The sequence below is a fragment of the Ranitomeya variabilis genome, chromosome 3 (genome assembly GCF_051348905.1).
Source record: "Ranitomeya variabilis isolate aRanVar5 chromosome 3, aRanVar5.hap1, whole genome shotgun sequence".
In the NCBI taxonomy this organism is placed as follows: domain Eukaryota; kingdom Metazoa; phylum Chordata; class Amphibia; order Anura; family Dendrobatidae; genus Ranitomeya; species Ranitomeya variabilis.
The window spans coordinates 13019288-13045771 of NC_135234.1; the positions used below are offsets into that span (position 1 = coordinate 13019288).

General features: G+C 57.5%; 1 protein-coding gene across 6 annotated transcripts in view; it reads right to left on the reverse strand.

Moving 5' to 3' along the window:
- Positions 1-566: 566 nt before the first annotated feature.
- Positions 567-26484, reverse strand: part of SPICE1 (spindle and centriole associated protein 1) — a 39399-nt gene continuing 13481 nt past the window's right edge. For 2 of the 6 annotated variants that reach the window (XM_077293677.1, XM_077293673.1), the window contains exons 2-18: positions 11198-11293; positions 11063-11110; positions 10806-10952; positions 8320-8422; positions 8079-8200; positions 7783-7877; positions 6712-6839; positions 6169-6306; positions 5813-6057; positions 5608-5739; positions 5116-5245; positions 4687-4869; positions 3476-3753; positions 2773-2941; positions 2390-2483; positions 2228-2312; positions 567-695 (exon numbers count right to left, since the gene is read on the reverse strand). In XM_077293677.1, coding sequence (XP_077149792.1) covers positions 642-695; positions 2228-2312; positions 2390-2483; positions 2773-2941; positions 3476-3753; positions 4687-4869; positions 5116-5245; positions 5608-5739; positions 5813-6057; positions 6169-6306; positions 6712-6839; positions 7783-7877; positions 8079-8200; positions 8320-8422; positions 10806-10952; positions 11063-11110; positions 11198-11293 — 2247 coding nt within the window. In that variant the 3' untranslated portion in view covers positions 567-641. Of the gene's footprint in view, positions 696-2227; positions 2313-2389; positions 2484-2772; positions 2945-3475; positions 3754-4686; positions 4870-5115; positions 5246-5607; positions 5740-5812; positions 6058-6168; positions 6307-6711; positions 6840-7782; positions 7878-8078; positions 8201-8319; positions 8423-10805; positions 10953-11062; positions 11111-11197; positions 11294-13249; positions 13273-26484 lie in introns of those variants that run through there. The other 4 variants (XM_077293675.1, XM_077293671.1, XM_077293672.1 and 1 more) reach the window with 3 other exon arrangements.

Here is a 26484-nt window from a genome sequence, read left to right on the forward strand (position 1 = left end):
AAAAAAAGTTTTTTTCCTATTTTTCTCCTCAAAATTTGGGGTGCGTCGTATAATCTGATGAGTCTTATACACTGCAAAATACGGTACTATAATGCATTCCCCAAAGTCCTCATTACAGTGTAATGCAGGTCCCATATAGTGCTTAAAGCATAAAGCAACCCATAGTCCTTGATAGAGCATTACGCAGCCACCCTATAGAGTATTATGCAGCCCACCCCATAGAAAATAATGCAGCCCCACAGTCCTAGTAGTATGGTCACCACGTACTCAGAGATATCAAAATAATATATAATACTCACCTCTCCTCCTCGTTCCCCAGCTGCTCTGGTCTCTGAAGAGCATCCACTTCCAGGGACGGTGCGCGATGGAGTGACGTCATCAAGGACCCGCTGTGTAGTGGTGCGCGATGGTGTGCCGCTATTAGTGACACACCACTAGCTGGAGCCCCTGGGGGAAAGGTCCCGAGGCAGCTGCCTAGTCTGCCTGCCCCTAACGGCGGCCCTGGCTGGGGGACGCGCCTCATTTGTGTTAAAATTGCAACAAATAAATTAGAAAAAGAGACAAAAAAAACAAAACCTGATTTTATTAAGAAACCACATTATAAATTACATATAAATATAAAACATGGAGACAACGAGGGCTCACGAGATGTGGGCGGAAAGTGCGAACCAGCCCTCCTCCTTGTCCTTACCGACCTGCCGGAGAAAGAGGGAGAGGTTAGGAAGCGTGGCTGGTACTTGTGGTGCAGACGGCAGATACAGCTCATAATACAAGGGCCGTGCGTTGCAGGGGGCGCGGATGGTCAGAGGTGCATTGCGGGAGCGGCCAGTGGGAGAGGTTTTATTACGTCGCCCGTGAAATGTGCGGCAGATCCACAACAATTCTGCAATGAAATCTGCCCCAGTTTTTGCTGCTGGAATCCCGTGTGCACGCGCCCCTATCTGTTTCTTCTCCAGGGGTCCCGTGTGCACGTGCCCCTATCTGTCCCTTCTCCAGGGGTCCCGTGTGCACGCGACCCCATCTGTTCCTTCTCCTGGGGTCCCGAGTGCACGCGCCCCTATCTGTCCCTTCTCCAGGGGTCCCGTGTGCACGTGCCCCTATCTGTCCCTTCTCCAGGGGTCCCGTGTGCACGCGCCCCTATCTATTCCTTCTCCTGGGGTCCCGTGTGCACGCGACCCCATCTGTCCCTTCTCCTGGGGTCCCGTGTGCACGCTCCCCTATTTGTTCATTCTTCTTGGGTCCCGTGTGCACGCGCCCCTATCTGTTCCTTCTCCTGGGGTCCCGAGTGCACGCGCCCCTATCTGTCCCTTCTCCAGGGGTCCCGTGTGCACGCGCCCCTATCTGTCCCTTCTCCTGGGGTCCCGTGTGCACGCGACCCCATCTGTCCCTTCTCCTGGGGTCCCGTGTGCACGCTCCCCTATTTGTTCATTCTTCTTGGGTCCCGTGTGCACGCGCCCCTATCTGTTCCTTCTCCTGGGGTCCCGAGTGCACGCGCCCCTATCTGTCCCTTCTCCAGGGGTCCCGTGTGCACGTGCCCCTATCTGTCCCTTCTCCAGGGGTCCCGTGTGCACGCGACCCCATCTGTCCCTTCTCCTGGGGTCCCGTGTGCACGCTCCCCTATTTGTTCATTCTTCTTGGGTCCCGTGTGCACGCGCCCCTATCTGTTCCTTCTCCTGGGGTCCCGAGTGCACGCGCCCCTATCTGTCCCTTCTCCAGGGGTCCCGTGTGCACGCGCCCCTATCTGTCCCTTCTCCAGGGGTCCCGTGTGCACGCGCCCCTATCTATTCCTTCTCCTGGGGTCCCGTGTGCACGCGACCCCATCTGTCCCTTCTCCTGGGGTCCCGTGTGCACGCTCCCCTATTTGTTCGTTCTCCTTGGGTCCCGTGTGCACGCGCCCCTATCTGTCCCTTCTCCTGGGGTCCCGTGTGCACGCGCCCCTATCTGTCCCTTCTCCTGGGGTCCCGTGTGCACGCGCTCCTATCCTGTCCCTTCTCCTGGGGTCCCGTGTGCACGCCCCCCTATCCTGTCCCTTTTCCTGTGGGCCCGTGTGCACGCGCCCTTATCTGTCCCTTCTCCTGGGGTCCCGTGTTCTCACATCTCAGAGACCATCGCTCCGATCTGCACTAATATTCCCCTCAGAGCCATACATATGGAGAAACAGATATGGTCGCCGTCCGGCTCCCACCACCCCAGGGTGGACGGCTGAATGGCGGTCGCTGACCCCTACCTTCATCCAGGAGGCGTCTGACGCTGCTCTTCGTCCTCTGGAGGAGCCGATCGCTGATGAATCGGATCTCTGGGAGGCGCCTGATCTATGAACATTGGAGAGGAGCGTCAGCTCTGCAGCCCATCTCCCAGAATGCAGCAGTGCTCCGCTTGTGGCCCTTACCTGCGGCCGCTATCTATAGGCGGTGTCCCCTCCAGAGAGGAATCGGTGAGCTGCGGCATTGGCAGCGCAGCATCGATCGGCCGCGCTCTCCTTCCTGGAAACACGAGGTGAGAGGCGTTAGATGGCGCCGCTTATCACAAGAGCAGAGCGTGTCCTGATCCCACCCTCACCAGGCAGCCATGAAACGTGCCCTCTAATATCATTGCCCCGGACCCCTCCGCTCTATAGCACAGAGGTCAGCAATCTGCGGCGCTCCAGCTGTTGTGACACTACAACTCCCAGCATGCCGCAGGAGACCATACAGAGGGGCCCCTCCATATCATGTCCTCCTCTGCGGAGTACAGGCCGCCATCCCGGGGTACGCAGGGTAAGAGGCGCAGCACCTGACTCCTCCTGCCCCGGGGTGATGGGGGAGATGGCGGGCGACACCACCACACTTTGCTTCTGCTGCTCGATGAGTCTCAGGAGTTTATCCCGCGCCTCCGCGCTCTGCCGGTTCAGCTCCGCGATCCTCATCTCCAGAGTCCCCGGACTGTGCGCAGACGGCGCCTCCTGCTGGAGAAACGGGACACGTCAGAGGCCGACACCACCGGCTGTCATTGAATAGCGACATCCATTGCTGGCACCGGTCACGTGATGGACACACGAAGAGGAGGGTCCGGTAAGGAGCCGGCGGCTGTGTCACCACGTGACCGGGAGCAGGCACAACGCCATTCACTGACTGCAAGCAGAAAGTCAAAAACAGAGGGACAGACACCGGGAAAAATATGCACAAAAATGGCAGTTGTCCGACCTAGTGTGTACTGTCCCGAGCGCCGCGCTGTGCTGCAGTCACTTCTAGAGCTGCATTCACACCTTGGCCGCGTCCAGTCACCAAAATACTGCAGCAACCAGAAACTGAACCGACCAATCTCAATGTATCACTGCTGATAACAGGTAACAAGCAGCAGAACTAGGAATACAGCTCTGGATGTGAGTGGAGGATAGGACAAGGTAAGACGCCACCCGACACTATATAATGTGTCACATCCAGCATCCAGACTGTGGGAGAAGCGTCAGCTCCTTCTACCCTCCTGGTGTCACCACCTGTGAAGCGTCCACACTGTCCGTCCTGGAGAAGAACTGCTGCAGCTGAGCCTTCAGGGCGTTGTTCTGACAGGTCAGCTCGGCCATCCGGGACGCAATGTCGTGGTCATCCCTCAGGGGGGCGCTTGTTCTCTCGGGCACACGGTGCTCAGTATGATGGCGACTGACGAGTGCATCTTCCCGAGGAGCAACAGGAGGCAAATCCTGAGACAGAGGATTCCACCGCTGTGCGGCCGGAGCATCAGACGAGGAAGAGAAGGTGTCATGGCCGCCGACAACTGAAACAAAGATCGTCAGAAGGCAAAAATTCACAAAAGTGTTGTATCCTACCAGCCCCACTACCCGTATACTGACCCTGTACTGATCCGGAGTGACATCCTGTATTATACCCCAGAGCTGCACTCACTATTCTGCTGGTGCAGTCACTGTGTACATACATTACATTACTGATCCTGAGTTACATCCTGTATTATACTCCAGAGCTGCACTCACTATTCTGCTGGTGCAGTCACTGTGTACATACATTACATTACTGATCCTGAGTTACATCCTGTATTATACTCCAGAGCTGCACTCACTATTCTGCCGGTGCAGTCACTGTGTACATACATTACTGATCCTGAGTTACATCCTGTATTATACCCCAGAGCTGCACTCACTATACTGCTGGTGCAGTCACTGTGTACATACATTACTGATCCTGGGTTACATCCTGTATTATACCCCAGAGCTGCACTCACTATACTGCTGGTGCAGTCACTGTGTACATACATTACATTACTGATCCTGAGTTACATCCTGTATTATACCCCAGAGCTGCACTCACTATTCTGCTGGTGCAGTCACTGTATACATTACATTACTGATCCTGAGTTACCTCCTGTATTATACCCCAGAGCTGCACTCACTATTCTGCTGGTGCAGTCACTGTATACATTACTGATCCTGAGTTACCTCCTGTATTATACTCCAGAGCTGCACTCACTATTCTGCTGGTGCAGTCACTGTGTACATACATTACTGATCCTGAGTTACCTCCTGTATTATACCCCAGAGCTGCACTCACTATTCTGCATTCCCTGTGTGTCTCTACTGACCAGCTTGCTGACAGTTTCCAGCAGTGTCACAGATGATGGTGCTGATGACACCAGCCCCGCGCTCGTTTGCCCCCCGTACTCAGGTATGAGCCATGTAGTAGGCGGACATCTTACTATATTGGTCCCCAAGACCAGACCACGTCCTCTGTCTGGGAGGAGACAACATGATGGCGGGTTCCAGGTCCAGCAGAGACCCCGTGTCCCCGAATGCTGTGGCCGCCTGCTCAATGCTGGACGCGTCGTAGCCAGGGTGGGGCGCCGGCGAGTCTCTCCACTCTGCTCCACACTGAAACCCTGCTAGAGAAAGAAACACAAGTATCTGTCTGCTGCCCGGTGTCAGAGCCAGCCGTGCAGGAGCCAAGAAAATCTGGGTGACAGCAGCCATGTGCAGCAGTCCTGCAGACAATGTATAATAGGGGGTGCGTATGTGCAACGACCACTGCAGCCGGACTGGGCATTCAGGGCCCACCGCACCAGTGAGGGTCCCAGCACTCCCACCCCACTGGTCGGCAGGTCACCCCCATCTCAGAGATATTAACCCACCGTGTGCCGTCACTGGGTGGGCACCGTCGTCGTTGGTCGGGGCTTCCATCTGCTGGGGGTCGGGCACAGGACGGCTCATCGCAGCCTCCCCAGGAGTCAGTGACGGGTGGGACAGGGGCCGGAGACCGCCCTGTGGAAGGTAAAGCATGGCAGCAAAACATCCAGCTACCGCCACGTAGCCCCCCACAGACCGCACTCCTGTGTTAGGGCTTCTGTGGGGGTCCGACTCCTGGGACTGCCCCAATCAGCAGCATGGAGGGTCTGATGGTGCTGATCTGCAGTACCATACGCAGCCACATGGAGCAGGGTGGCACTGTGGGTCCTGCAGCGATGCTCCTCCCGCACTGCAGACCCTTCATACTCTTGGTCGGGGGGCTCCAGTGTTTGAGATCCACTTATTGTGGTCACACCGCGGCTTGTCAGTGACCCATGTGTGCAGAGTCAGCGGTCCGCTATGTCTACAGATGGAGGACGACGCTGTCCGGACATTACCGTGGGCACGGAGCCGCCGTCCTTCATAGCGAGGATCTCCGCGGTCAGGGCATCGATCAGCAGCCGCTGCTCCGTCAGCTCGTCCTTCAGCTGCTGCCGCTCCGCGGACTCCTGGCGCAGCTGCCGGTCGCTCTGAGGAGGAAGCCACGGCTTAGTGCCCCCGACCTCCGGTGAGACCCCAGCCTCGGCCCCCCACCCGTCTCACCTCCTTTAGGTGGGATACCAGCCGCCTGATGGCGCTGACGAGGCACAGGGTGAAGCCCGTCAGCCCCCGAGACTGCGGGGCGGAGGACACGGCCCGGCCGCTCTCCCTCTCGTAGGTCTCCAGCTCCCGCTCCACCTCCTGGACCATCTGCTTCAGGACATCCAGGCTGGACGGCTCGTGTGTGGAGGGGGCCGGGGGTCCGGCTCTCTGACTGCTGGAGACCTGGGGTGGTCCCGTCTTCTTTCCTGCAGTAGAACAGAACAGACCCCAGTTGTTTCCCTTTCTGCTGCCCCTTGTGTGGCACGGGTTGTGTCTGGGCTGAGGGGGCGCTGTTCTCTGGGGTCCAGCACATCTACCTTTCCTCTGCAGCTTGCGCTGGTGTACGGGCTGCGGGTTTAATACGCGGCCGATGACGATGCTGCTCTCCGGCTCCTCCGGCTCGTCCTCCGCTAGTCGGGTCTTCACCTTCCTCACAGCCGCGGTGGCGTTTAATGCTGGCGAGAGAAGCGGAGTGTGAATACTGCCCAGGAGGAGTGAGGCATCACTGAGAGCGGCTACTACTGCACACTGCAGGAGACCAATGCCAATCCTCCTCCCGTTTAGTGTATACAGCCCCTGTGCAGACTGATGCATCTCCATGGTTACAGACAACGAGCATGTGCTGCCCCATCTTCTGTGGTCTGTGAAGATGAGGAGGTAGATGGAGGGGAACATGACTGCAGGATCAGACCCCACGTGGTGTGCTAGTAGTCTGTAACCGTGGCGATGTATAGGCCGAGGCAGGAGCTGCATACACAAAACGATAGGTGACATGCAGCCGCTTCCTTATCTTAGATGCATGGAGTAATGAGCTTTAGAGGGGGCATCACTTTAATAAAGGGGTGTCTGAATGTTCTTACCCATATGGTTGTGTGAGGGGTGCTCGGCCCCTTTGGGAGTTACAAGGGGGTCCTGCACTGTATCTCCGGACCTGGACCACCGATCAGATGTGAGATGAGAAGTCTCTTCATTCAGTATCCGGCGAACCCTGGAAAAAGATAAGAAAAAGATTTCTGGAGACAGAACGTCACGGCCCCTCGCCAACCGCGACTGCTCAACACAACGCCGGACCCCGTATACAGAGATCTCACCCTATGCCAAGGTCACGGGTGCCCCCACTGTGGGAGGGGAGTGGAGAACTCACTACCAGCCTCCATGCCGCCATCTTGTGGATCAGCAGATCACCCCAATATGACTATCTAGTTTTCCCAAAATTATCACCTTTACCCCACTGATCAGCAGGGGGGCCGGGTGTGGGGTGTGGAGACCCCACCAATCAATAAAGTAAAGGGGCAGAAGTCAAAGTTTTTTGATACATTCAGTGCTCTTTAAATGATCACTAAGTGCACCCACTCGGATGTAGCGCACAGTGGGAGTAGTAGTTACTTTGCTCCTCTGACCACAGTCTCTGCCGAGTGAATGAGGCCTTATCACGGTATATATCAGGCTGTGCTCCCACAATGCCGAGCGCCATGATGCAGCTGTATCCTGTCTGACGGACTACAGCTTCAGGAAGGGCACAGCCGGCGTCCGGGACACGAGCCGGCACAAGGGACACGAGCCGGCACAAGGGACACGAGCCGGCACAAGGGACACGAGCCGGCACAAGGGACACGAGCCGGCACAAGGGACACGAGCCGGCACAAGGGACACGAGCCGGCACAAGGGACACGAGCCGGCACAAGGGACACGAGCCGGCACAAGGGACACGAGCCGGCACAAGGGACACGAGCCGGCACAAGGGACACGAGCCGGCACAAGGGACACGAGCCGGCACAAGGGACACGAGCCGGCACAAGGGACACGAGCCGGCACAAGGGACACGAGCCGGCACAAGGGACACGAGCCGGCACAAGGGACACGAGCCGGCACAAGGGACACGAGCCGGCACAAGGGACACGAGCCGGCACAAGGGACACGAGCCGGCTTACTTGTCTGTGTCAAGGTTGGGCCGGAAGCTGATGGACACCTCTGCATCTTCATCATCACTGTCCTCAGGGTGGGTCTCCTCCACCTCATTCAGAGCCTAAAAACCGGAAGAGGTCAAACAGCAAAATAAGAATCAACCACCACAATCACCATCATTCAACATGCCCACCACCACTACCCCTCATCATCATCATCATAATTACAATTGTCTCTTCCATCATCATCGTCTTCCCTCACCACCAGTGATGAGAGACCCTGGACAGGACCCCTCAGAACAAGCAATCTTCGGTCCTATTACCTGAGAGTCCATGATGCTCTCGCTGAGGATGGACAGGCGGGTGGGGGGGTCCTTCTTCAGCGCTATGGGGCCACATGAAGTATCCAGGTCACAGGATGGGGCCATGGTGACATGTGGGAAACCTGGAAAAAACATAATACAAAGACGGCAACATGGATGATCCGTACGGACAGGAGAGCTGGAGATCTAACGTGGGGAAACAGAGGTAGGACAATGCGGACATGGGCATGTAAGATAATACCAGTGTGTCTGCGGGGGGCATCTCCAAACAGATCCTTCACCACAGCCATAGCCCTGTCCGAGCGCTCCAGGACATCCTTCATCTGGTACTGATCCGAGAGAATCTGCAGAAAGCACAAAGCGATGACATCCCATAATACATGAAAGATGTACTGGACCTCAACCAGAAACAAGAAAACTAAAGGATGGAAACACCCCCCACAGACCCCACTCCTGCATACGATATCAACGTCACCTGCGACCCTGGAAGATCAATGTACAGCACAAAGGCCATCCCATAATTACACGTCATCCAACGGCCAGCTGAGGAATGTCTGATCCCTGCAGGTCCCATCACTGATCTCAGAGGCAGATGTAATATACTCCAGAGCTGCACTCACTATCCTGCTGGTGCAGTCACTGTGTACATACATTACATTACTGATCCTGAGTTACATGCTGTATTATACCCCAGAGCTGCACTCACTATTCTGCTGGTGCAGTCACTGTGCACATACATTACATTACTGATCCTGAGTTACCTCCTGTATTATACCCCAGAGCTGCACTCACTATTCTGCTGGTGCAGTCACTGTGTACATACATTACATTACTGATCCTGAGTTACCTTCTGTATTATACTCCTGAGCTGCACTCACTATTCTGCTGGTGCAGTCACTGTGTACATACATTACATTACTGATCCTGAGTTACCCCCTGTATTATACTCCAGAGCTGCACTCACTATTCTGCTGGTGCAGTCACTGTGTACATACATTACATTACTGATCCTGAGTTACATCCTGTATTATACTCCAGAGCTGCACTCACTATTCTGCTGGTGCAGTCACTGTGTACATACATTACATTACTGATCCTGAGTTACATCCTGTATTATACTCCAGAGCTGCACTCACTATTCTGCTGGTGCAGTCACTGTGTACATACACTCACCGGCCACTTTATTAGGTACACCTGTCCAACTTCTTGTTAACACTTAATTTCTAATCAGCCAATCACATGGCGGCAACTCAGTGCATTTAGGCATGTAGACATGGTCAAGACAATCTCCTGCAGTTCAAACCGAGCATCAGTATGGGGAAGAAAGGTGATTTGAGTGCCTTTGAACGTGGCATGGTTGTTGGTGCCAGAAGGGCTGGTCTGAGTATTTCAGAAACTGCTGATCTACTGGGATTTTCACGCACAACCATCTCTAGGGTTTACAGAGAATGGTCCGAAAAAGAAAAAAAATCCAGTGAGCGGCAGTTCTGTGGGCGGAAATGCCTTGTTGATGCCAGAGGTCAGAGGAGAATGGGCAGACTGGTTCGAGCTGATAGAAAGGCAACAGTGACTCAAATCGCCACCCGTTACAACCAAGGTAGGCCTAAGAGCATCTCTGAACGCACAGTGCGTCGAACTTTGAGGCAGATGGGCTACAGCAGCAGAAGACCACACCGGGTACCACTCCTTTCAGCTAAGAACAGTAAACTGAGGCTACAATTTGTACAAGCTCATCGAAATTGGACAGTAGAAGATTGGAAAAACGTTGCTTGGTCTGATGAGTCTCGATTTCTGCTGCGACATTCGGATGGTAGGGTCAGAATTTGGCGTAAACAACATGAAAGCATGGATCCATCCTGCCTTGTATGGAGCATCTTTGGGATGTGCAGCCGACAAATCTGCGGCAACTGTGTGATGCCATCATGTCAATATGGACCAAAATCTCTGAGGAATGCTTCCAGCACCTTGTTGAATCTATGCCACGAAGAATTGAGGCAGTTCTGAAGGCAAAAGGGGTCCAACCCGTTACTAGCATGGTGTACCTAATAAAGTGGCCGGTGAGTGTACATTACATTACTGATCCTGAGTTACCTCCTGTATTATCCTCCAGAGCTGCACTCACTATTCTGCTGGTGCAGTCACTGTGTACATACATTACATTACTGATCCTGAGTTACATCCTGTATTATACCCCAGAGCTGCACTCACTATTCTGCTGGTGCAGTCACTGTGTACATATATTACATTACTGATCCTGAGTTACATCCTGTATTATACTCCAGAGCTGCACTCACTATTCTGCTGGTGCAGTCACTGTGTGCATACATTACATTACTGATCCTGAGTTACCTCCTGTATTATACCCCAGAGCTGCACTCACTATTCTGCTGGTGCAGTCACTGTGTACATACATTACATTACTGATCCTGAGTTACCTCCTGTATTATCCTCCAGGGCTGCACTCACTATTCTGCTGGTGCAGTCACTGTGTACATACATTACATTACTGATCCTGAGTTACATCCTGTATTATACCCCAGAGCTGCACTCACTATTCTGCTGGTGCAGTCACTGTGTACATACATTACATTACTGATCCTGAGTTACATCCTGTATTATACTCCAGAGCTGCACTCACTATTCTTACACTGACAGTTTATGGAGATCTCATTGATGAGTTACTTATGAGCCCGGATGCTCCGTCCCTGTCATTTCCGTTCTCTTTACCTCCATCATTATGGCCAGGCGTCTTTCCTCTAGAGGGTCCGGGGGTCCACCGTTCTGTCTTCTCCACTCTTTCTGTAAGGATCTCTTTTTCAGTTCCCATTGAGCCAGGCTGTGATTTTGTGACTTGTGGATCTCATGACGATGCACCTGCGGAGATCAGTGGACAGGAGCCGCTCAATGACCCGGATCCTCCCCAACACCAGCGGAGAAGCCCTGAGTGAGGGAATCCCTGACCCCGTCCCGCTGTGGTCACTCACCAGCTCCTCGGGGGTCGCACGATGGACGCCGAGATCTTGTATGGAACTCTGAAAAACAACAGAGAAACCTGATGAGACCCCGGTGGGGGACAACCAGACTGCAGGGGGAGAACCAGAGACCCCCGAGAAACTCACATCCCACGCCTGACGCACTTGTGGCTTCTTCCTGCTTCCTGATGATTTCTTTACGCCTGATCGACCGCTAATAGGATGAGTGTAACGGCCAGACATCTGCGGAGAAGAGGGGCCGTGAGGAACGCTGCAGCCAGTCACCCTTCCCTCATCGCCCACCGGTGACACCCCCACCCTCATCACCCTCCGGTGACACCCCCACCCTCATCACCCACCAGTGACACCCCCAACCTCATCTCCCACCAGTGACACCCCCACCCTCATCTCCCACCAGTGACACCCCCATCTCCCACCAGTGACACCCCCATCTCCCACCAGTGACACCCTCATCTCCCACCAGTGACACCCTCATCTCCCACCAGTGACACCCTCATCTCCCACCAGTGACACCCTCATCTCCCACCAGTGACACCCCTCACCCTCATCTCCCACCAGTGACACCCTCATCTCCCACCAGTGACACCCTCATCTCCCACCAGTGACACCCTCATCTCCCACCAGTGACACCCCCCACCCTCATCTCCCACCAGTGACACCCCTCATCTCCCACCAGTGACACCCCTCATCTCCCACCAGTGACACCCCTCATCTCCCACCAGTGACACCCCTCATCTCCCACCAGTGACACCCCTCATCTCCCACCAGTGACACCCTCATCTCCCACCAGTGACACCCTCATCTCCCACCAGTGACACCCTCATCTCCCACCAGTGACACCCTCATCTCCCACCAGTGACACCCCCCACCCTCATCTCCCACCAGTGACACCCCCCACCCTCATCTCCCACCAGTGACACCCCCCACCCTCATCTCCCACCAGTGACACCCCCCACCCTCATTTCCCACCAGTGACACCCCCCACCCTCATCTCCCACCAGTGACACCCCTCACCCTCATCTCCCACCAGTGACACCCATCACCCTCATCACCCACCAGTGACACCCCTCCCTCATCTCCCACCAGTGACACCCCTCCCTCATCTCCCACCAGTGACACCCTCATCTCCCACCAGTGACACCCCTCACCCTCATCTCCCACCAGTGACACCCTCATCTCCCACCAGTGACACCCTCATCTCCCACCAGTGACACCCCCACCCTCATCGCCCTCCGGTGACACCCCCACCCTCATCGCCCACCAGTGACACCCCACCCTCATCTCCCACCAGTGACACCCCACCCTCATCTCCCACCAGTGACACCCCACCCTTATCTCCCACCAGTGACACCCCCACCCTCATCTCCCACCAGTGACACCCCCACCCTCATCTCCCACCAGTGACACCCCTCACCCTCATCTCCCACCAGTGACACCCTCATCTCCCACCAGTGACACCCCTCACCCTCATCTCCCACCAGTGACACCCTCATCTCCCACCAGTGACACCCTCATCTCCCACCAGTGACACCCCCACCCTCATCTCCCACCAGTGACACCCCCCCCTCATCTCCCACCAGTGACACCCCCCACCCTCATCTCCCACCAGTGACACCCCTCACCCTCATCTCCCACCAGTGACACCCCCCACCCTCATCACCCACCAGGGACACCCCTCCCTCATCTCCCACCAGTGACACCCCTCACCCTCATCTCCCACCAGTGACACCCCTCACCCTCATCTCCCACCAGTGACACCCCTCACCCTCATCTCCCACCAGTGACACCCCTCACCCTCATCTCCCACCAGTGACACCCCACCCTCATCTCCCACCAGTGACACCCCACCCTTATCTCCCACCAGTGACACCCCCACCCTCATCTTCCACCAGTGACACCCCTCACCCTCATCTCCCACCAGTGACACCCCACCCTCATCTCCCACCAGTGACACCCCACCCTTATCTCCCACCAGTGACACCCCCACCCTCATCTCCCACCAGTGACACCCCTCACCCTCATCTCCCACCAGTGACACCCTCATCTCCCACCAGTGACACCCTCATCTCCCACCAGTGACACCCCTCACCCTCATCTCCCACCAGTGACACCCTCATCTCCCACCAGTGACACCCTCATCTCCCACCAGTGACACCCCCACCCTCATCTCCCACCAGTGACATCCTCATCTCCCACCAGTGACACCCCTCATCTCCCACCAGTGACACCCCTCATCTCCCACCAGTGACACCCTCATCTCCCACCAGTGACACCCTCATCTCCCACCAGTGACACCCCTCACCCTCATCTCCCACCAGTGACACCCCTCATCTCCCACCAGTGACACCCTCATCTCCCACCAGTGACACCCTCATCTCCCACCAGTGACACCCTCATCTCCCACCAGTGACACCCCTCACCCTCATCTCCCACCAGTGACACCCTCATCTCCCACCAGTGACACCCCCACCCTCATCTCCCACCAGTGACATCCTCATCTCCCACCAGTGACACCCCTCATCTCCCACCAGTGACACCCCTCATCTCCCACCAGTGACACCCTCATCTCCCACCAGTGACACCCTCATCTCCCACCAGTGACACCCTCATCTCCCACCAGTGACACCCCCACCCTCATCTCCCACCAGTGACACCCCCCACCCTCATTTCCCACCAGTGACACCCTCACCCTCATCTCCCACCAGTGACACCCCTCACCTCCCACCAGTGACACCCCCCACCCTCATCTCCCACCAGTGACACCCCTCCCTCATCTCCCACCAGTGACACCCTCATCTCCCACCAGTGACATCCTCATCTCCCACCAGTGACACCCCTCATCTCCCACCAGTGACACCCCTCATCTCCCACCAGTGACACCCCCCACCCTCATCTCCCACCAGTGACACCCTCACCCTCATCTCCCACCAGTGACACCCCTCACCCTCATCTCCCACCAGTGACACCCTCATCTCCCACCAGTGACACCCTCATCTCCCACCAGTGACACCCCCACCCTCATCTCCCACCAGTGACATCCTCATCTCCCACCAGTGACACCCCTCATCTCCCACCAGTGACACCCCTCATCTCCCACCAGTGACACCCCTCATCTCCCACCAGTGACACCCTCATCTCCCACCAGTGACACCCTCATCTCCCACCAGTGACACCCCTCACCCTCATCTCCCACCAGTGACACCCTCATCTCCCACCAGTGACACCCCTCATCTCCCACCAGTGACACCCCTCATCTCCCACCAGTGACACCCTCATCTCCCACCAGTGACACCCTCATCTCCCACCAGTGACACCCCTCACCCTCATCTCCCACCAGTGACACCCTCATCTCCCACCAGTGACACCCTCATCTCCCACCAGTGACACCCCCACCCTCATCTCCCACCAGTGACACCCCCCACCCTCATTTCCCACCAGTGACACCCTCACCCTCATCTCCCACCAGTGACACCCCTCACCTCCCACCAGTGACACCCCCCACCCTCATCTCCCACCAGTGACACCCCTCCCTCATCTCCCACCAGTGACACCCCTCACCCTCATCTCCCACCAGTGACACCCTCATCTCCCACCAGTGACACCCTCATCTCCCACCAGTGACACCCTCATCTCCCACCAGTGACACCCCTCCCTCATCTCCCACCAGTGACACCCCCCACCCTCATCTCCCACCAGTGACACCCCCCACCCTCATCTCCCACCAGTGACACCCCCCACCCTCATCTCCCACCAGTGACACCCCTCACCCTCATCTCCCACCAGTGACACCCCTCACCCTCATCTCCCACCAGTGACACCCCTCCCTCATCTCCCACCAGTGACACCCCTCCCCCTCATCTCCCACCAGTGACACCCCTCCCTCATCTCCCACCAGTGACACCCCCACCCTCATCTCCCACCAGTGACACCCCTCCCTCATCTCCCACCAGTGACACCCCTCCCCCTCATCTCCCACCAGTGACACCCCTCCCTCATCTCCCACCAGTGACACCCCTCACCCTCATCTCCCACCAGTGACACCCCTCACCCTCATCGCCCACCAGTGACACCCCCACCCTCATCTCCCACCAGTGACACCCCCCACCCTCATTTCCCACCAGTGACACCCTCACCCTCATCTCCCACCAGTGACACCCCTCACCTCCCACCAGTGACACCCCCCACCCTCATCTCCCACCAGTGACACCCCTCCCTCATCTCCCACCAGTGACACCCCTCACCCTCATCTCCCACCAGTGACACCCTCATCTCCCACCAGTGACACCCTCATCTCCCACCAGTGACACCCCTCCCTCATCTCCCACCAGTGACACCCCCCACCCTCATCTCCCACCAGTGACACCCCCCACCCTCATCTCCCACCAGTGACACCCCCCACCCTCATCTCCCACCAGTGACACCCCCCACCCTCATCTCCCACCAGTGACACCCCCCACCCTCATCTCCCACCAGTGACACCCCTCACCCTCATCTCCCACCAGTGACACCCCTCCCTCATCTCCCACCAGTGACACCCCTCCCCCTCATCTCCCACCAGTGACACCCCTCCCCCTCATCTCCCACCAGTGACACCCCCACCCTCATCTCCCACCAGTGACACCCCTCCCTCATCTCCCACCAGTGACACCCCTCCCCCTCATCTCCCACCAGTGACACCCCTCCCTCATCTCCCACCAGTGACACCCCTCACCCTCATCTCCCACCAGTGACACCCCTCACCCTCATCGCCCACCAGTGACACCCCCACCCTCATCTCCCACCAGTGACACCCCTCACCCTCATCTCCCACCAGTGACACCCCTCACCGCCCACCAGTGACACCCTCATCTCCCACCAGTGACACCCTCATCTCCCACCAGTGACACCCCTCATCTCCCACCAGTGACACCCCTCACCGCCCACCAGTGACACCCTCACCCTCATCTCCCACCAGTGACACCCCTCACCCTCATCTCCCACCAGTGACACCCCTCACCGCCCACCAGTGACACCCTCACCCTCATCTCCCACCAGTGACACCCTCATCTCCCACCAGTGACACCCTCATCTCCCACCAGTGACACCCCCCACCCTCATCTCCCACCAGTGACACCCCTCACCCTCATCTCCCACCAGTGACACCCTCATCTCCCACCAGTGACACCCCTCACCCTCATCTCCCACCAGTGACACCCCCCACCCTCATCTCCCACCAGTGACACCCTCACCCTCATCTCCCACCAGTGACACCCCCACCCTCATCTCCCACCAGTGACACCCTCACCCTCATCTCCCACCAGTGACACCCTCATCTCCCACCAGTGACACCCTCACCCTCATCTCCCACCAGTGACACCCTCACCCTCATCTCCCACCAGTGACACCCTCACCCTCATCTCCCACCAGTGACACCCTCACCCTCATCTCCCACCAGTGACACCCCTCACCGCCCACCAGTGACACCCTCACCCTCATCTCCCACCAGTGACACCCTCATCTCCCACCAGTGACACCCCCCACCCTCATCTCCCACCAGTGACACCCCTCACCCTCATCTCCCACCAGTGACACCCTCATCTCCCACCAGTGACACCCCTCACCCTCATCTCCCACCAGTGACACCCCCCACCCTCATCTCCCACCAGTGACACCCTCACCCTCATCTCCCACCAGTGACACCCCCACCCTCATCTCCCACCAGTGACACCCTCACCCTCATCTCCCACCAGTGACACCCCTCACCCTCATCTCCCACCAGTGACACCCTCACCCTCATCTCCCACCAGTGACACCCTCATCTCACACCAGTGACACCCCCCACCCTCATCTCCCACCAGTGACACCCTCACCCTCATCTCCCACCAGTGACACCCTCACCCTCATCTCCCACCAGTGACACCCTCACCCTCATCTCCCACCAGTGACACCCCTCACCCTCATCTCCCACCAGTGACACCCCTCACCGCCCACCAGTGACACCCTCACCCTCATCTCCCACCAGTGACACCCTCATCTCCCACCAGTGACACCCCCCACCCTCATCTCCCACCAGTGACACCCCTCACCCTCATCTCCCACCAGTGACACCCTCATCTCCCACCAGTGACACCCCTCACCCTCATCTCCCACCAGTGACACCCCCCACCCTCATCTCCCACCAGTGACACCCTCACCCTCATCTCCCACCAGTGACACCCCCACCCTCATCTCCCACCAGTGACACCCTCACCCTCATCTCCCACCAGTGACACCCCTCACCCTCATCTCCCACCAGTGACACCCTCACCCTCATCTCCCACCAGTGACACCCTCACCCTCATCTCCCACCAGTGACACCCCCCACCCTCATCTCCCACCAGTGACACCCCCCACCCTCATCTCCCACCAGTGACACCCTCATCTCCCACCAGTGACACCCTCATTTCCCACCAGTGACACCCCCCACCCTCATCTCCCACCAGTGACACCCTCACCCTCATCTCCCACCAGTGACACCCTCACCCTCATCTCCCACCAGTGACACCCCTCACCCTCATCTCCCACCAGTGACACCCCTCACCGCCCACCAGTGACACCCTCACCCTCATCTCCCACCAGTGACACCCTCATCTCCCACCAGTGACACCCTCATCTCCCACCAGTGACACCCCCCACCCTCATCTCCCACCAGTGACACCCCTCACCCTCATCTCCCACCAGTGACACCCTCATCTCCCACCAGTGACACCCCTCAGCCTCATCTCCCACCAGTGACACCCCCCACCCTCATCTCCCACCAGTGACACCCCCAGCCTCATCTCCCACCAGTGACACCCTCACCCTCATCTCCCACCAGTGACACCCTCATCTCCCACCAGTGACACCCCCCACCCTCATCTCCCACCAGTGACACCCTCATCTCCCACCAGTGACACCCTCACCCTCATCTCCCACCAGTGACACCCCCACCCTCATCTCCCACCAGTGACACCCTCATCTCCCACCAGTGACACCCCCCACCCTCATCTCCCACCAGTGACACCCCTCACCCTCATCTCCCACCAGTGACACCCCCCACCCTCATCTCCCACCAGTGACACCCTCATCTCCCACCAGTGACACCCCTCACCCTCATCTCCCACCAGTGACACCCTCACCCTCATCTCCCACCAGTGACACCCTCACCCTCATCTCCCACCAGTGACACCCTCACCCTCATCTCCCACCAGTGACACCCTCACCCTCATCTCCCACCAGTGACACCCCCCACCCTCATCTCCCACCAGTGACACCCCCACCCTCATCTCCCACCAGTGACACCCTCATCTCCCACCAGTGACACCCTCATCTCCCACCAGTGACACCCTCATCTCCCACCAGTGACACCCCTCATCTCCCACAAGTGACACCCTCACCCTCATCTCCCACCAGTGACACCCTCACCCTCATCTCCCACCAGTGACACCCCTCACCCTCATCTCCCACCAGTGACACCCCTCACCGCCCACCAGTGACACCCTCACCCTCATCTCCCACCAGTGACACCCTCATCTCCCACCAGTGACACCCTCATCTCCCACCAGTGACACCCCCCACCCTCATCTCCCACCAGTGACACCCCTCACCCTCATCTCCCACCAGTGACACCCCTCACCCTCATCTCCCACCAGTGACACCCTCATCTCCCACCAGTGACACCCCTCACCCTCATCTCCCACCAGTGACACCCCCCACCCTCATCTCCCACCAGTGACACCCCCAGCCTCATCTCCCACCAGTGACACCCTCACCCTCATCTCCCACCAGTGACACCCTCATCTCCCACCAGTGACACCCCCCACCCTCATCTCCCACCAGTGACACCCTCACCCTCATCTCCCACCAGTGACACCCTCACCCTCATCTCCCACCAGTGACACCCCCACCCTCATCTCCCACCAGTGACACCCTCACCCTCATCTCCCACCAGTGACACCCTCATCTCCCACCAGTGACACCCCCCACCCTCATCTCCCACCAGTGACACCCTCACCCTCATCTCCCACCAGTGACACCCCTCACCCTCATCTCCCACCAGTGACACCCCTCACCGCCCACCAGTGACACCCTCACCCTCATCTCCCACCAGTGACACCCTCATCTCCCACCAGTGACACCCCCCACCCTCATCTCCCACCAGTGACACCCCTCACCCTCATCTCCCACCAGTGACACCCTCACCCTCATCTCCCACCAGTGACACCCTCATCTCCCACCAGTGACACCCCCCACCCTCATCTCCCACCAGTGACACCCCTCACCCTCATCTCCCACCAGTGACACCCCCCACCCTCATCTCCCACCAGTGACACCCCCCACCCTCATCTCCCACCAGTGACACCCTCATCTCCCACCAGTGACACCCCTCACCCTCATCTCCCACCAGTGACACCCTCACCCTCATCTCCCACCAGTGACACCCTCACCCTCATCTCCCACCAGTGACACCCTCACCCTCATCTCCCACCAGTGACACCCTCACCCTCATCTCCCACCAGTGACACCCTCATCTCCCACCAGTGACACCCTCATCTCCCACCAGTGACACCCTCATCTCCCACCAGTGACACCCCTCATCTCCCACAAGTGACACCCCTCATCTCCCACCAGTGACACCCTCACCCTCATCTCCCACCAGTGACACCCCTCACCCTCATCTCCCACCAGTGACACCCCCACCCTCATCTCCCACCAGTGACACCCTCATCTCCCACCAGTGACACCCTCATCTCCCACCAGTGACACCCCTCATCTCCCACAAGTGACACCCCTCATCTCCCACCAGTGACACCCTCACCCTCATCTCCCACCAGTGACACCCCTCACCCTCATCTCCCACCAGTGACACCCTCATCTCCCACCAGTGACACCCCCCACCCTCATCTCCCACCAGTGACACCCTCACCCTCATCTCCCACCAGTGACACCCCTCACCGCCCACCAGTGACACCCTCATCTCCCACCAGTGACACCCCTCACCCTCATCTCCCACCAGTGACACCCCTCACCGCCCACCAGTGACACCCTCACCCTCATCTCCCACCAGTGACACCCTCATCTCCCACCAGTGACACCCCCCACCCTCATCTCCCACCAGTGACACCCCTCACCCTCATCTCCCACCAGTGACACCCCCCACCCTCATCTCCCACCAGTGACACCCTCATCTCCCACCAGTGACACCCCTCACCCTCATCTCCCACCAGTGACACCCCCCACCCTCATCTCCCACCAGTGACACCCCCACCCTCATCTCCCACCAGTGACACCCTCATCTCCCACCAGTGACACCCTCACCCTCATCTCCCACCAGTGACACCCTCACCCTCATCTCCCACCAGTGACACCCCCACCCTCATCTCCCACCAGTGACACCCTCATCTCCCACCAGTGACACCCTCATCTCCCACCAGTGACACCCTCATCTCCCACCAGTGACACCCCTCACCCTCATCTCCCACCAGTGACACCCCCCACCCTCATCTCCCACCAGTGACACCCTCACCCTCATCTCCCACCAGTGACACCCCCACCCTCATCTCCCACCAGTGACACCCTCACCCTCATCTCCCACCAGTGACACCCCTCACCCTCATCTCCCACCAGTGACACCCTCACCCTCATCTCCCACCAGTGACACCCTCATCTCCCACCAGTGACACCCCCCACCCTCATCTCCCACCAGTGACACCCCCCACCCTCATCTCCCACCAGTGACACCCTCATCTCCCACCAGTGACACCCTCATTTCCCACCAGTGACACCCCCCACCCTCATCTCCCACCAGTGACACCCTCACCCTCATCTCCCACCAGTGACACCCCCACCCTCATCTCCCACCAGTGACACCCTCACCCTCATCTCCCACCAGTGACACCCTCATCTCCCACCAGTGACACCCCCCACCCTCATCTCCCACCAGTGACACCCTCACCCTCATCTCCCACCAGTGACACCCCTCACCCTCATCTCCCACCAGTGACACCCCTCACCGCCCACCAGTGACACCCTCACCCTCATCTCCCACCAGTGACACCCTCATCTCCCACCAGTGACACCCCCCACCCTCATCTCCCACCAGTGACACCCCTCACCCTCATCTCCCACCAGTGACACCCTCACCCTCATCTCCCACCAGTGACACCCTCATCTCCCACCAGTGACACCCCCCACCCTCATCTCCCACCAGTGACACCCCTCACCCTCATCTCCCACCAGTGACACCCCCCACCCTCATCTCCCACCAGTGACACCCTCATCTCCCACCAGTGACACCCCTCACCCTCATCTCCCACCAGTGACACCCTCATCTCCCACCAGTGACACCCTCACCCTCATCTCCCACCAGTGACACCCTCACCCTCATCTCCCACCAGTGACACCCTCACCCTCATCTCCCACCAGTGACACCCCCCACCCTCATCTCCCACCAGTGACACCCCCACCCTCATCTCCCACCAGTGACACCCTCATCTCCCACCAGTGACACCCTCATCTCCCACCAGTGACACCCCTCATCTCCCACAAGTGACACCCTCACCCTCATCTCCCACCAGTGACACCCTCACCCTCATCTCCCACCAGTGACACCCCTCACCCTCATCTCCCACCAGTGACACCCCTCACCGCCCACCAGTGACACCCTCACCCTCATCTCCCACCAGTGACACCCTCATCTCCCACCAGTGACACCCTCATCTCCCACCAGTGACACCCCCCACCCTCATCTCCCACCAGTGACACCCCTCACCCTCATCTCCCACCAGTGACACCCTCATCTCCCACCAGTGACACCCCTCACCCTCATCTCCCACCAGTGACACCCCCCACCCTCATCTCCCACCAGTGACACCCCCAGCCTCATCTCCCACCAGTGACACCCTCACCCTCATCTCCCACCAGTGACACCCTCATCTCCCACCAGTGACACCCCCCACCCTCATCTCCCACCAGTGACACCCTCACCCTCATCTCCCACCAGTGACACCCTCACCCTCATCTCCCACCAGTGACACCCCCACCCTCATCTCCCACCAGTGACACCCTCACCCTCATCTCCCACCAGTGACACCCTCATCTCCCACCAGTGACACCCCCCACCCTCATCTCCCACCAGTGACACCCTCACCCTCATCTCCCACCAGTGACACCCCTCACCCTCATCTCCCACCAGTGACACCCCTCACCGCCCACCAGTGACACCCTCACCCTCATCTCCCACCAGTGACACCCTCATCTCCCACCAGTGACACCCCCCACCCTCATCTCCCACCAGTGACACCCCTCACCCTCATCTCCCACCAGTGACACCCTCACCCTCATCTCCCACCAGTGACACCCTCATCTCCCACCAGTGACACCCCCCACCCTCATCTCCCACCAGTGACACCCCTCACCCTCATCTCCCACCAGTGACACCCCCCACCCTCATCTCCCACCAGTGACACCCCCCACCCTCATCTCCCACCAGTGACACCCTCATCTCCCACCAGTGACACCCCTCACCCTCATCTCCCACCAGTGACACCCTCACCCTCATCTCCCACCAGTGACACCCTCACCCTCATGTCACGATTCACTCCGTGACTGTCAGGATCCCTTAGCCGCTGCCCACAATCTGTCACGGACGGGGGTGACCTTAGACCAGCAGACGGCTATCACATGTGCAGGGGGCTTATCCTAGTTATCCCTCCACTGCCACAATGTGATGAAAAAAAAAACACACACGAGGCTATTGACCTCTTAGTTTACAGCAGGGGCTTATTTTAGGTATCCCACTGCTCTTCAATATACCATGAACTGCAGGGATTTGTGTATCCCGCTTACAGTTCCACTTAAACCTTGCAGCTCTCTGGCGCCCCCCTTTCTGTCAGGTCAGATTAGGTACTGCACCTGGGGTAATTAGTCGCCAGAAACGCTGCCTGCTATGTACTGGCTATTGGGTGTACTGCAGCGATGCGATAACTACTCCCGCTCAGGCAGGAACAATAATTATCAAGCCGCAGTCGCTACAGTGACCCCCCAAAAGCCGGCACACGGTTGCTGCCACCAGCTCCAGTTGAACGGGTCTGGAGCAAACCCCAAAAAACAGTAGCGTAATTCCCTTCAGAGACAGGGTACGGTTTAGGGCAGGAAGAACGAACTAGTATTAAATAGGATACCCCATAAATGATTTTAGGCAGTGTTTATAAACTATTTTACAAAGATGTTACAAATGAGACAATTGCAAATATGTACAAGGTAATTATAAAAATAAAAGGATTAAAGGAAGAAAAGATAACTCACATGTTCTTAGATCATTGCATTGCAGGCAACAGGCTAGGAGCTTTCCATCTATCCCAGTGCATTGGGCACTCGCAGTCTGGTCGCTTCAGGTAAAAACTCACAACTCTGCTCTCTTGGATGCCTGCCAGCACTTAAAACCTACAGTCTGTGACCTCACAGAAAGGGCTTGGTTTTCCAACTCCTCCTACCTCTTCGGTTTCACTAACTGGGCATTAAATATATCTGATGCCCGTATCTTCGCTACAGAACATAAAATAATCGCACCATACCCATCGTTCATCTCATAGTATCGTGGGCATTCCGATGAGATCAAATATGCCCTGTCTGGGATACATATTTACAGAGAAATCCCTACTCCTTCACCAGATGGAGTTAGACGCCCGTATTTAGAGTGATGCGTAGATCCTCCGAGTGTGATTATGACGATATATTTTGGTGTTCGTAACTTAAACGGTTTGCATAATATCTTCCAAAAACAGAACAAAGAAATCCCATGCATTCCAGAAGTTTCTCTAACAGTTCCTGCTAACACAAATTTCTCTTGCAGCTATGCCCGTCGTAAATACCTTTCGTCAATAAAACTCCCCCACAAGGCAAGCTCTTCTACACAGACAGCTAGAAACACAGGGAAAGAAAGAGAACCAGAGAGAAGGGGGGTTTAGCCCCCGCATGCTAGCAGGAAAACTAACTTATGATATTTCATACCATATCGTGACACCTCCCCCTTTTAGCGTGCGCTACGGCGGCAGGACCTCTCGGTATGCCTCCATGCGCACGTCCGTGGGTTCACCCTGACGGGAAAGTCCATCTGCATTACCATGCTCTTTGCCCGCTCTGTGCTTAATGGTGAAGTCAAATTGCTGAAGGGCAAGGCTCCAGCGTAGCAACCTGCCATTGGTTCCACACATGGTGCTTAGCCAGCGCAGAGGGTTGTGGTCGGTCACCACCGTGAAGGTGCGACCGTACAAGTAGGGCTGCAAGCGCTGCAGAGCCCAGACTATGGCCAGGCACTCCTTCTCGATGGTGGAGTAGGCCACTTCCCTCGGCAAAAGTTTCCGGCTCAGGTACAACACGGGGTGCTCTTGGTCCTCCGAGTCAACCTGGCTGAGCACAGCACCAAGGCCAAACTCGCTGGCGTCGGTCTGTACCAAGAACGGTCGACTGCTGTCGACTGCTTTCAACACAGGGGCGTTGCACAGTGCTGTTTTCAACGCCTGGAAGGCCCCCTCACAGCCATCTGTCCAGTTGACGATGTGGGGTAGCTTCTTCCTGGTGAGGTCCGTCAAAGGTTTTGCCAGGCTACTATAGTGCTGCACGAAGCGCCTATAGTACCCTGCAGTGCCCAGGAAGGACATCACCTGTTTCTTGTTCCTGGGAGTGGGCCAGTTCACGATCACGCCCACTTTGTCAGGCTCCGGTTTCAGGGTGTTTCCACCTACCCGGTGCCCCAGGTAGTGAACCTCCCTCATGCCCATCTGGCACTTTCCGGGCTTGATAGTCAGGCCTGCTTGGTGAATTCGCCCGAGCACCTCTTCGAGATGCTGCAGGTGTTCATCCCAGGAGGGACTGAAGATGGCAATGTCATCTAAGTACGCCACGGCGTACTTCTCCAGTCCCTGAAGCAGGAGATTGACCATCCGCTGAAAAGTGGCAGGGGCATTCTTCATGCCGAAGGGCATGACCGTGGACTCGTACAGTCCAAAGGGTGTGATAAAGGCAGACTTCTCCTGCGCCTCGGGGCTCAGGGGAATCTGCCAGTATCCGCGACTCAGATCCATTATTGTCAGGTAGTTTGCGCCAGCTAACTTCTCAAGCAGCTCCTCGATGCGCGGCATTGGGTGCGCGTCAGAGGCTGTAATGGCGTTGAGCCCCCTGTAGTCCACGCAGAACCGGGTGGTCCGGTCCTTCTTTGGCACGAGAACTACAGGTGAGGCCCACGCGCTCTTTGACCGTCGAATCACCCCCAGCTGTAACATCTCATCGATCTCCTGGCGCATAATCTGCTGCACCTGGTCAGAGATTCGATAGGGTGTTCGCCGTAGTGGGGCGTGATTCCCGGTGTCCACCTCGTGGACCGCTAACTCAGTCCTTCCAGGCCGGTTGGAGAACACGACCCGGAAGGGTTCCAGTGTGGTTTGCAACTGCAACCGCTGTGGTTCATCTAGCAAGGCGCTTACCTCCACGTCCTCAATGGACCCACGGGCCTTGGCTTGGGCCAGCATGTCCAGGAGGGCGTCTTCCTCCCCTTCTTCGGGTGCGCTGCAGACCGGTAGGACGAAAGGTTCACGTTCGTGATGAGCCTTCATCATGTTGACGTGAAAGGCCTTTCGCCTACCCCGAGTGTGGTCAAGCGTGACCACGTAGGTGACCGGGTTGAGCTGTTGGTGGACGACGTATGGGCCCTCCCAGGCTGCCTGAAGCTTATCCGTTGGTACAGGAACCAGCACCCACACCTTTTGACCCACATGGTAGGTCCGCTCCCGGGCGTTCTGGTCGTACCAGTGCTTCTGATCAGCCTGAGCCTGCGTCATGTTGTCATGCACCAACTGCGTCAAGGTCTGCATCTTGTCACGGAAGCGCAGGACATACTCCACTATGGACACTTCAGAAGGGTTCGGCTCCTCTTCCCAGGATTCTCTTACCAACCCAAGGGGTCCCCGGACTCGCCTGCCGTACAGGAGCTCGAAGGGGGAGAACCCCGTCGAGGCCTGCGGAACCTCTCGGTAAGCAAATAGCAGGTGTGGGAGGTACCGCTCCCAGTCGCGCCCTTGTGTCTCAACCAGCATGTGTAGCATCTGTTTGAGGGTACCATTGAAGCGTTCACACAAGCCATTGGTCTGTGGGTGATACGCACTCGATACCAGGTGCTTCACCTGCATTTTCTTACAGAGAGCCTCCATTAGGTGAGACATAAATTGGGTCCCTCGATCAGTAAGCATTTCCCTGGGAAATCCTACCCGTGAAAAGATGGCCAACAGGGCATCCGCCACCTTATCTGCCCTAGTTGACGACAGAGCTACTGCCTCTGGGTACCGGGTAGCATAGTCTACCACAGTAAGAATAAATCGCTTTCCAGAGCTGCTGGAGACGGCCAGCGGGCCCACAATGTC